We start from the raw sequence: 11,458 nt of genomic DNA on the forward strand, positions 1-11,458 counted from the left end.
ACGCAACTAAGCTCCTCTGCCAAACCGTTAATTAAAAAAGTACTCTGACCCTCAATTTAAGTAAAAAATGAATGAGTTTTGTTTTAAAATGAAGCAAGTACCCATATTTGCCTTTAATGCAGCTTCAAAGTGAACAAAAATAACCCTACCCACTACCTAGCAATCAGCTCTCTACTTTGTGTTGATACACATCTGTCAGCCATTTCTGGTGGGGCTCCTGTTAGGGTTTAGCTACTTGTCCAGCTGAGTTCCATCTGCACTTTGCCTCCTTCAGGCTTTTCTCTGGACGCTTCACTGTTGTTGTTCATCCCTAGGTCCCTTGGTTCCCCTGCTACATTAACTGGCTCCTCTTTGAGTCAGAACTAACTAAAGATGAGGAAGACCCATCTTTATGCCTGGAGTTCCGTTCAGGTCTGCTCTTCCAGAGTGATGCTGCCTTGATGCACAGTGCTCACAATCCATTTCATTGGCTGACTGACTCCTGGTTCTGGTAGATGGGCACTAGGTGCAGAAGATCATCTGGTGCCAGCATTTGGCTGGCACTGTGGGTGTGAGCTGCAGCCTGTGTTCATTTCCTTTGTCTTCCCTTTCTCTGGCTGACTACAAAAGTTCATATTTGGACTAGTTGACTGCTTGCCTGTACGTGATGTTCCCCCATTAGACAACGACCAGACATGGGTGGCCACTGGGGACTCAGAGTGTTGAGGCATGATATATCTAAGGGCACGTAAAATGTGTAGCCTGGTGGTTTAACAGCGACTAGAGTAAGAGAATAGGGTTGGTTGTGCCTTTGTGTATAGGCATTGTGGTGTTGTGCCTGCTATGACATTACACTGCTGGTAAGGAGTAACACCGGATTATCAATACTTGTCCAGGGCCACAGCAGCCTCTCAAAGATAATGCAGATGCAAGGGTCACTGGTCTTTCTGCAAATATCTACTGAGTGGTAAGCTGTTCTGTGAACAGTGTGTGGTGAGATAGCGATAGACATCAGTGATGCTAAAGGAGCAGGGTTGGCAGTTAATAAGATACAGTGAGAAGTCCCATTGGACTTCATTGCAAGAATCCCTCCAAAAAAAACTCAATACAGCTAAAGAAAAGTAAGCTTCAACCTAATATGTCTGCCATGACAATCATGTTTATTGGTTTGGGGAAGCAGACTATTTGGAGCTGGGGAAATATGATATGGAAAGTTGTGGAAGGGTAACATCTAGCAAAGGGAAGGTCAGTGACAGGTCTGGAAACAACGTTCAATAAGGGGGTCATGGACCACAATTGGGAGATGCGGGCCAGTATGACGAAGTATCTGAGACAAATCACACCTATGCAAAGGAAGAAGGTTGTCATTTTTAGAAGTCAATCAGCTCAGTTCAGGACTTCACTCCAGATTAGACTTAGACACAACCATCTTCAGCTGCTTTATCAATGATCTTCCATCCATCATAAGGTCAAACGTATGGATGTTGCCTGATAATTACACAATGTTCAGCACTATTTACAACTCATCACTAACTAAAACAATCCACAAACATATTCAGTAATGCCAAGACAATATCCAAGTTTGGGTTGTCAGGTGATAAATAATATTCACACCTTACTAGTGTGAGACAATGACAATCTCCAGTGAAAGAGAACTAACAATCATCCCTTGGCAGTCATGTCATTGCCATTGCTGATTCCCTCACTATCAATATCCTGGTGATTATCATTGACTAGAAACTGAACTGTACCAGCATATAGACTGTGTGGTCTGCTGTGAAGGGGCGGCACGATGGCTCTATGGTTAGCACTGCTGCCTCACAGTGTCAGGCACCCGTGCTCGATTCCAGTCTCAGGTGACTGTTTGTATGGACCTTGCACATTCTCTGCGTAGGTTTCCTTTGGGTCCTCCCATAATCCAAAGATGTGCAGATCAGGTAAATTGGCCATGTTACATTGCCCATAGTATTCAGGGATATGTAGGTTAGGTCCATTAGTTAGGGGGATGGATGTGGGTGGACTACTCTTTGGAAGGTTGGTTTGGACTTGTTGGGCCGAATGGCCTGTTTCCACTTTGTAGGAATTCTATGAGCAAATCAGTGACTTTGAAATCTAGGGTGGCCAACTTACCTTACCATTTATCCACTGTCTCCGAGGCAAAAGTCAGCAGTGTATTAAATACTCTCAACTTGCCTTGATTGGTGCAGCTCCAACAACATTGAAGAAGCCTGACACCATCCAGGTCAAAGCACTCCGCTTGATTGGCAGCTTCATTGAGAACCTCCAACATTCACTCCTTCCACTGCAACAACTCATCAATGCTCTTTAGACAGCACCTTCCAACCCCTCAACCTCCACCAACTAGAAGGACCTGGTCACTAAATGTGAAAACCTTCCGAAGTGGAAGTTCTTCTGTATGACAAACAAATTCTGATTTAGAAATACATAGCCATTCTTTCAGTGTCACTAGATTAACATTTTTGCACATCCTTCCCAACAGCGTTGAAGGTGTACTTACACCAAATGGATTGGAGCAGTTCAAGAAGACCTACGTTCCCTCTGATTTTATTCTTTTCTGAACGGTAGCAACTTTAAAAACTGAAAGTCAATTCTCAGAATAGTGTAAGCATGCTGCTGGGCATGGGTGACTCTCAGAACAGCCTTGTAGGTGAGGCTGCTGAAGACAAAAGTGGCTTGTCAGAGATGCTTGAGTTACAGTCAGATAGAAGAATGGAACAAAGTCAGAACAGTTCTTGAAATACAGGTTACAGCTGATGGGAAAGGAAGATGGATGAACCACCATACTAAAGACTACAAAGACCAAAGGAGGAATAGTCATCATAATAACAATTAGAAAGGATGTCTTTCACTGGGACTTTTTCAATGTACCCAATGTTCCAAGTGCATTTATCGGGGGTTTACAGGCAAACATGTCACCTAATTATCAAGACATAGGCATTTTCACTTGATGATTTAGATTTAACCATGTCATTGCTTTGCTCTGTTTTGACACAGTCTGTGAATAACTATATTTTATGCAATTCCACCAAGGCAATCCAGACAGGGAATATTAGGTTGCTATCAGTCTGAATTCCATTGTGTCTTAACTAATATCTCTTGTCCCTTACCCATATACATCACACAATAGCTGGCAAAACAAGTTACATGAAGGCATGCACTTTTTTTATCCTAAGGTTTCAAGTCAAGAAGAATGAACAAGTAATTCTATTTTCTACGATGTTGACAACAGCATAGGACTCAAAGGACTGAATTTTACCACAAAGTGACAAAGTGTCTTTTTTTAAAATTTCGTGAAGGGTTTCTCTTTGTGAAGCCGAGTGTGATTTCCAAAACTCATCCCATTACCAATGTATCATGCCCATAAGGTGACCCACTGTACATACATCTCCTCTTATCACAGGCAGACGGTCTTGCTACTGCGTGGAGCTCCCGGGATTCTTGCGCTGGTGAATATTTTAAATGTACGTTGCTGTTCTGAAGCTGCTCTGCAAGGTTCATATGAATTTTCCAGAATATGGTGAATAGAGTAAAATTGGCACCCAGCTTTGCCATTTAGTACTTTAGGGACTATAGTAGAGGAGGGCCATTCTCTTTCCAACAGGGCAGAGAGAGCAATTCACACCACCAGCCTGTGTCAGTCTGGTTCAAGGTTGGTCTGGATCAGTGCTGTTTCCATGGTCCAGCTGGAAGAATGCTGGAAGAAAGTCAATAAAAATTCCTGCTCCATGAGGGTACGTTCCACAACCTTCTCTCTGGTAGCATTAATGTACTATATCCCCATACCCACCTCCAATAAAGCTCTTTATTTTCCCTGTCACATGCAAATTCTTCCCTCAGCCACTCTCACCCACCCAATCTGCCCACAATACTGATCAGCTACCCATTCATGTGGGACACCTTACAAGCTTTCCTCCACCTCCACCAGCACTATTGGATGTGCCAGCCACTTTTATCTCACATAATCCCTCCTTTAGTCTCAATCCAAGAGTAAAAGGCCTAAGATAGAGTTGAGAGAGCCTGGAAGGTCCAATATTCAGCGTTTCATGACTCATGGTGATGCTAAAATGTTCATGCCCTGGAAACTGAGTGAAAATGATTGCTGATTGCTGGACTTTGCACATTCTCTCTGTGTCTCTCCAATGGGTGCTCTGGTTTTCTCCCAGCAACCAAAGATTTGCAGGTTAGGTGGATTGGCCATGCCCATTGTCTCCGGGATGTGCAGGCTAAGTGGGTTTGCCGTGAAAAATACAGGATTACAAGGATAGGGTGTGGACTCTATGGGCTGAATGGCCTGCTTCCACACTGTAGGGACTCTATGAAGGGTAATAATATGAATGACTTTTACAGAGATTATGTACTTGAGCAGAGTTAAGTATATCACGAAGACATTTATGAATGAGGGTGTTTCCTACAATGAAGTCTAAAATAGATATTTAGAACTTTATTCAATCTCAGAATGGTCCCCTGAGGCTTGCCCATGGAAGATAGGAGTTGAGTTGATATGGAGGCTGGAAGGGCAAAGGAGGAGTAAGTTTCCAAGAGTTATCACTAATTTGGCATGTGCTGTAAGGAACCTTGGGTCTGGGGGATTGGTGGGGAGTGGTAGTTTATAAGTTGGCATAGGTTTGCATATATGCATGTTAACTGGGTGGAGGGAGGGTGACAAGGGTCTAATGTTTAAAAATCAACTGGGATAAAGTACTGAGATGGGACCTTTGACCCAGAGTGTTTAGGCGCTTCTGAACCCCTGTAGCTGCCTTCTATCTGCAACTGGGGTCTGGCAGATCCATCTCTATCTTGATCCACACAGCCATCCTTCAGAACCAATACTTTGGTGCACTTTCCCCCAGAAAGCTCTGCGCATTCATCTTCAGAGTGAAAATCCAGACCCCATCCCATCCTTGCAATTCAGAAGTGCAGTACAATAATATCCGTGGGCTCACAAAATTATTTCCTATGTATTTGGTCAGTGTGCTAACTGGATTTCAGCTAATAGTAAATATTACAAAATCATCCCCAGAAGGACTAAGATTGCTTAGGACCTATAAATAGCTGACTTGACTCATTATGCCACTTTTCTTTCTCGTTTCACATCACTGTCTGGATGGTGATGGCTAGCACAAGGGGACAGCTTTAAATTGAGGGGTGTCAGATATAGGACAGATGTCAGAGGTAGGTTCTTTACTCAGAGAGTAATAGGGGCGTGGAACAGCCTGCCTGCAACGGTAGTAGATTTGCATTTAAGGGCAGTTAAATGGTCATTGGATAAACATACGGACGATAATGGAATAGTGTAGGTTAAGTGGGCTTTGGATTGGTTTCACAGGGCAGCGCAACATCAAGAGCCGAAGAGCCTGTACTGAGCTGTAATGTTCTATGTATCAGTCCTGTTAACCAGACAATCTACTCTTTGAAATATTGCTTCAGATATTCCGTCATCCGATAGTCATTAGAGAAGCATGGATTGGAGTTATGCATTGGGACCACAGAATCTCCTGATGAAGCTGACTCTTGTAGGAAGTACCTGCTAAATTGAATCTTAATTTGCTTAATTTCCCTGTATCTGTCATCCTTCATAAAGAAATACCCCTTTTAGTCAAGACCTCTGAGATTTCTAATTCAGTTAAGATTCATTGTTGTCCAGAATAAGTTAGACGGTTAAAACGTTACTCTAACTCCTAGGTATTGATTAAACTGAATCCCGAATCACCACTGAACCGCAAATACACACCTCCTGACCCCTGACACCCCCAGAGTTGACATCAGCCCCCACCCTGACTTGACACAATCCAATTCCCACTCGCCAACCCTCAATACAAACTAACCTTGCTCAACTCAATGTTGCAGCCTCCTTCCACAACCCAAACTCACAACATCCAACAACAAAACCTCCTCCCACCAGCAGCAGGATAGGTGTCCCCCCATGTCCTACATGGACAATGCCAGAGCGTTTATATCTCTCCACTGGCCTCAATTCCACACCCGAGCCTCATTACCCCATCAACCACCTGGCACCTTAGCAACCTCACCCACAGGACGCCCTTTCCATCTCACCCACCTGATACACCACTCCCTTGCCTATCACCCTGCCTCCTCAGATACCATCAAAGACCTTTTGGATTTTGAACTGATGAAGTATGGCAACAAGTGTGTTAAAAATGTGTGTCCTGGCTTGTGGTGCTACCTCCTGTGCTTTCCTCTGATGGATCTTTTCTGGTCAGGTCAGACTCAGAATGTTGGCCTAAAAAAAGAACGCATAGGTAAACGGGTAACTTTACTGTTGACCAAATCAGGCAGTAACGTTTTAACCGTCTAACTTATTAACTTATTCTGGACAACAATTAATCTTAACTGAAGGCAATCTAATTTGGAATCTATTCAGAACATAGGGCCATCATCACAGTTTCCAATCCCAAGAGTGTAGGACAGCAACATTGAATAGTTCTCATCCAGGCAAAGTTCTAAAACTGCTGTGAGTGTCATACTTTACATTGTGGGCTGCAGCTCGTTGTAACTTATTTAGCCGTGCAAATTGACACTTGAGCAGGCATGGACGCTTAAAATATTTTGGGGAGTGACTTTCTTCAAAACTTTGCATTCTGTTTGAAATGATTTGCAAATTTCACCAGTTAATCAAAGAAACTAAGATGATTCGATCTGGATAAGTCAAATTATGAAATGATAACACCATAGCATTAAAACAAGCATTCCTACTCAGAAAAGTGAACCTTTCATTTTTCTCCATGTTTAAACAAACATACATTTCTGCAAGTTTGTTTGATAATCTGAGCGTTATCCATTAACTTGTGTATTTTTCCAACTATTGCAAAAGATGGTACAATTTGTCATGGATGGTACATTATAGGTTTTTTTTCTTGTACAAATTATACAAAATATTCTCCTTTGTACCTAAGGCGTTAAAATTATAAGCAATTCAACTTGGATCAGAAATCCTTCTCTTAAATAGTCCACTGATTCTTCTTTCATAAGCTTTGGAACTAGTGGATAATGTCCATTTATCAAAATGCTCTGCTGTCAGGGGCGATTTATATCCTCAGAATCAATCTGCTTTTTTCTTGTTCCTGGACCGACTCATTTATTAGTTATTTTCCCATTTACACTTTGCTTAATTCTCTTCAGCATTTTCCAAGTTTTATGGAGATGTTTGTTTAATTTCCCTCATTTTTGTCTTCTAACATGTTGTGAATACCATTCCAACCACCTATCTCTCCATTGACTACTTTACAAATTGATTTATTTAGTTTTGTGTTTTGTTCATTGTGAAACATTGTGATAGATGTAAAACATTGCCTGTTCCTCCTACAAATACTTAATGATTTGCTGACCCTATCCAGCAGTTTCCCAGCATCATTTGATGGGGCGGGGAATGAGGTCTGTTGTGGAGGAGTTTGGAGCCAGGGATGATGGTCAGGAACTGCAAGATAATTATTTTCAATCATTAACAAACATGTCACGGCAACCACTGTTTAACATTAAGAGTTTCTCATTCTTTTGAGTTGATGGACAGTGGACAGACCAGGGAACATGATGCAACAGCTGAAGAAAATTAATGACTGGGAAAGCTGCCTCAGCACAAACAACACATTGATCTGAGAATGAAGCACCCAACATTAACTGTGTCTTAGCCATGTCTCTAGGAGACAGTGACGCAATTGGAAACTTGCATTGAATAGCTCTTTCTGCAAAAAAAATTACTTTAGTTGAACAGGATTTACAGCTAAACAACAACAACAAACTAAGGATTGATTTCCTGCTATGAGTTTTGATTTGTTCAGAGTAAAATAAGAATGAACATTCTGAATGTGAATGTTTAATAAAGAAGGCATTTTGCATTTAACACTTCTTTCTGATATAAAAAAAAGTGTGAAAGTAGCACAGAGAAATTGCAACTCACTGACCTGTTTGAAATCCACTCCTGTGATATTTTCTGACTGAGTACAAGTCTCGGTAGCAAGCAGCCAGCAATTGGTGCAGAAAGTCAACAGAGAAAAAATAACCCCCAGAGTACCAAGTAACCTGGCGATAACTATAACTTTTGATGTTGAGGTTTTCATGGCTTTCTGAAGAGTTGAAGTAAACAAGTGAGAGTTTCCACTCAGTGTTTGCTCTGTGCGGAACGAGGCTAACTGGATGGATCTTTGCCTAGCCCTGCCTATTTTTAGATCAATAATGATAGTCTGGAGATTGCTGACCTACATGGGGGTTTTGGTGTTCAGCCTATTAATAATTATATCTCTAAAGTGCTGAGTTTATGTTTGACAACTTTAAAGGTTATTTCTGCTTTGGCAAGACTAGGAGGAAAAGCCATGCATCAACTTTGTGCATGAACTCACTGACATTTAGAAATAATGAAAATTGGGATTGTTATTGTCATCCTCTTCGAGTAATCCGATCCCACTCTCCTACATTGAGATAGAAGCTCTATTCCGTCCAATTAGCCTTTTCTCACATTTTCCATGGATAAACATCTTTGTTTGCAACTGGAATTCACTTGATATTGACAGGCCCTATAAACTGCTGCATGTGTTTAAAAACCTGAGACTTCCTATTATCCCCTGTTTTAAATTTAGAAACTCCTATCAGGAAACATTCTGATTCCTGGAGCCCATCACAATATTCTAAGTAGGTAGATTTGGAAAATACAATGGGCTCAATACTGTCTTGCACTTAACTAGGTCACCTGGTGAAAATCTAGGGTCTAAAGTCCATAAGTCCAGGTTGAAATTTGTTAACAGTTAAGCGAGGCATGGGCTCAACCGAGAATAAGCACAGATCTGTGAAGGTCAATTCATGCTTGACTAACAGATTTGAATTTCTAGAGGAATTCAAGCAAATCTTTTATTGTAAGCATGGTGAATATACTTACATAAAGATTTTCCTAAATTGGAATTAGTCACAGGGAGGGAGAGAAATAGATGGCAACAGAAAGAAAGGCAGGATTTTACATTCTTTCCTTTCCTGACTTCACCCAAGGAGAAGTAGCTGTAGCTTATAGCGTTTCCCATAGCGGACATCCAATTGGATTGAGAATGGTTTCCTCAAATAATTAGCAATGTTAAAAATAGGAGGAAACATCTATAGAGGCAGGACTTGACTTCAAGGTATGACAACAATAATATTGTACTGTTACACAAGCCTAAGCTCAGCAAAAGTAGAGACAGAGATCTGGAAACTGCGATGGGATTGACCCATGGTTCTAATGTGAGCCTGGCGATTCTGCTAAAGTGGTAGGGAAATGGCATGTCTTGTTTCCAGAGGATGTTCCAGTGGAAGGTCACCCTGCAAGGTAAAGTAAATTAATCTGGAGGTGTTACAATACGCCAGCAGCCAGAATACTGCTTCGAGGGCATAGGTACATGGCTGCAAGAGTTTTAATGGCCTTTTTTGTTTCGTATGCAAATTGCCCACTGGTATGGGGCAGAGAAGTTAACAGTTTCTTACCCTCTGTCTCTCTTTTGTCCTTGCAGGAGAAGAGAGCACATAACCCTCATTAAGGGGATAGCACAGGAGGTGGAGTGTCCAAACTGACCATCCTGTACCCATGGAGAAAATGGGTACAGGACTAGGGTAGACTCACATGATGAAATGGGTGACAGAGACATGAGAATCTTAACAGGAAAGAGTGAACAGATATCGAATTTCTAAGGTGAAGAGGTGGGAGAATTCTTCAGATTGTGCAGCATGCCTAAACCTCAGCTGCATTGGAAAACCTCCATTCTGGAGAAGCATCTGCTGTCAAAGGTATATTCTACAGGGTCACTCATGGAGAGACACAACGCAACTGCATTGACAGACCTTCTTCAGAAACGAGACCAACAGAGCCAATAGTTGAACTGATGGAGAATCACAGCTTCATGTAATGCATATTGACAAGAATAACACAGATCAGTGGCTCACTTGAGAAATCTAGACTTGGTACCATACATTCCATTAATTTTATGATATTCTTTGTAGCAATCCCATAGGTGAGGGCGAGGGGACCTATATCTGACATGTTGTTTTCTTATTATTTTTTCAAACCCTCCCAAACATTAAATATCCTAATATATGTGAGTCTTTCTATCCAATTCTTATATCATTACAGTCAACCCATGAATTACAATGGAAATAATGGGTCACCATAAAACTGAAGTTACATGAAGTCATTTATTAAAGAGGAAGTAAAATAACCTTCGCGATTTAAATGAAAATAGAATGTCCTTCTTAAACAAACTGGCACTAAAATGCTTTTTCCTTCTATTCTACTCTTCACAATAAATATGCTTTAATAATACAAAGTCCAAACATGTTAACCCTAAAATGTATGAGTTGATGCGCTTTGGAAGAAGTAATAAGACAATTGAGCATTCTATGAATGGCAGGGTATTAGGATGCTCAGAAAAACAGAGGTCTGGGATGTTTTGCCCACAGATCCCTGAAGGTGGCAGGATAGTCCAACAGTCTAGTTCAGATGGCATACTTGACACAACTTCACCAGTTGTGGTATAGATTATAAAAGGAGGGGGATTATGCTGGAGTTGTATAAAAAGCAGCTGTTATCCTTAGTTGAAGGGTTAATTTTTAAAAAGGGCATAATTTTAAACGAAAGCCAAGAGATTTTGAGCAGTTTTAAGGAAAGACATTTGCACCCACAGGGTGATGGGTATCTGGAATGTCTTGCCCAGGAGGGTAGTTGAGGCAAGAAACTTCACAGCCTTTAAAGAGCACTTACACGAGCCCTTTCAAGGTTATAGGCCAAGTGCTGGAATGTCAGACGATTGTAGATTTAGCGTAGTTCAGTGAATGCAATCTCATTGTGTTAAAGGGTGTATTCTACAGTGAATGTTTCTATAATTCTATGTTGTAAGTAAATGATCACACACTGATGAACAATCTGTCTAGCTCAGCCTTGAAGGATACTTAAGGATCCAGCCTTAAACAGGTCTCTGTGGGAAAGAATTCCCCCAGATTCATTGACCCTCCAAAAGAAGAAATCCCTCCTAATTTCTTTTTTTAAATGGGTGAGCCCTTACACTTGTATGCCCTCTTGTGCTAATGTCTCCCACAATGGGAAACAACATTTCTACAACTACCCTTTCAAGCCCCCTAAGAATTTTGGATGCTTCAATAAAGGCACCTCTCTCTCTTCTAAACTCCAATGAATACAGCCCAACCTATGCCTGCCCACCTCATAAGACAGTTCCTCGACACCCTGGATCACCGAGTGAACTTTCTCTGGACCGCCTCCATTGACAGTCGAGAGTGTGGTGCTGGAAAAGCACAGCAGGTCAGGCAGCATCCGAGGAGCAGGAGAATCGACGTTTCAGGCCAGAGCCTTTCATCAGGAGTCAGATTCCTGATGAAGGGCTCTGGCCCAAAATGTTGATTCTCCTGCTCCTCGGATGCTGCCTGACCTGCTGTGCTTTTCCAGCAACACAATCTCGACTCTTATCTTAAG

The 11,458-nt window shown here is 41.6% G+C and overlaps 1 protein-coding gene across 1 annotated transcript in view; it reads right to left on the bottom strand.

Annotated features, from left to right (window-relative positions):
* Nucleotides 1–8,156, bottom strand: part of LOC140481429 (transmembrane protein 182-like) — a 56,154-nt gene extending 47,998 nt beyond the window's left edge. The window contains exon 1 of the mRNA XM_072577592.1: nucleotides 7,920–8,156. Coding sequence (XP_072433693.1) covers nucleotides 7,920–8,075 — 156 coding nt within the window. The 5' untranslated portion in view covers nucleotides 8,076–8,156. The remainder of the gene's footprint in view (nucleotides 1–7,919) is intronic.
* Nucleotides 8,157–11,458: the final 3,302 nt, after the last annotated feature.

Source organism: Chiloscyllium punctatum, chromosome 9 (genome assembly GCF_047496795.1).
Source record: "Chiloscyllium punctatum isolate Juve2018m chromosome 9, sChiPun1.3, whole genome shotgun sequence".
Taxonomy (NCBI): Eukaryota; Metazoa; Chordata; class Chondrichthyes; order Orectolobiformes; family Hemiscylliidae; genus Chiloscyllium; species Chiloscyllium punctatum.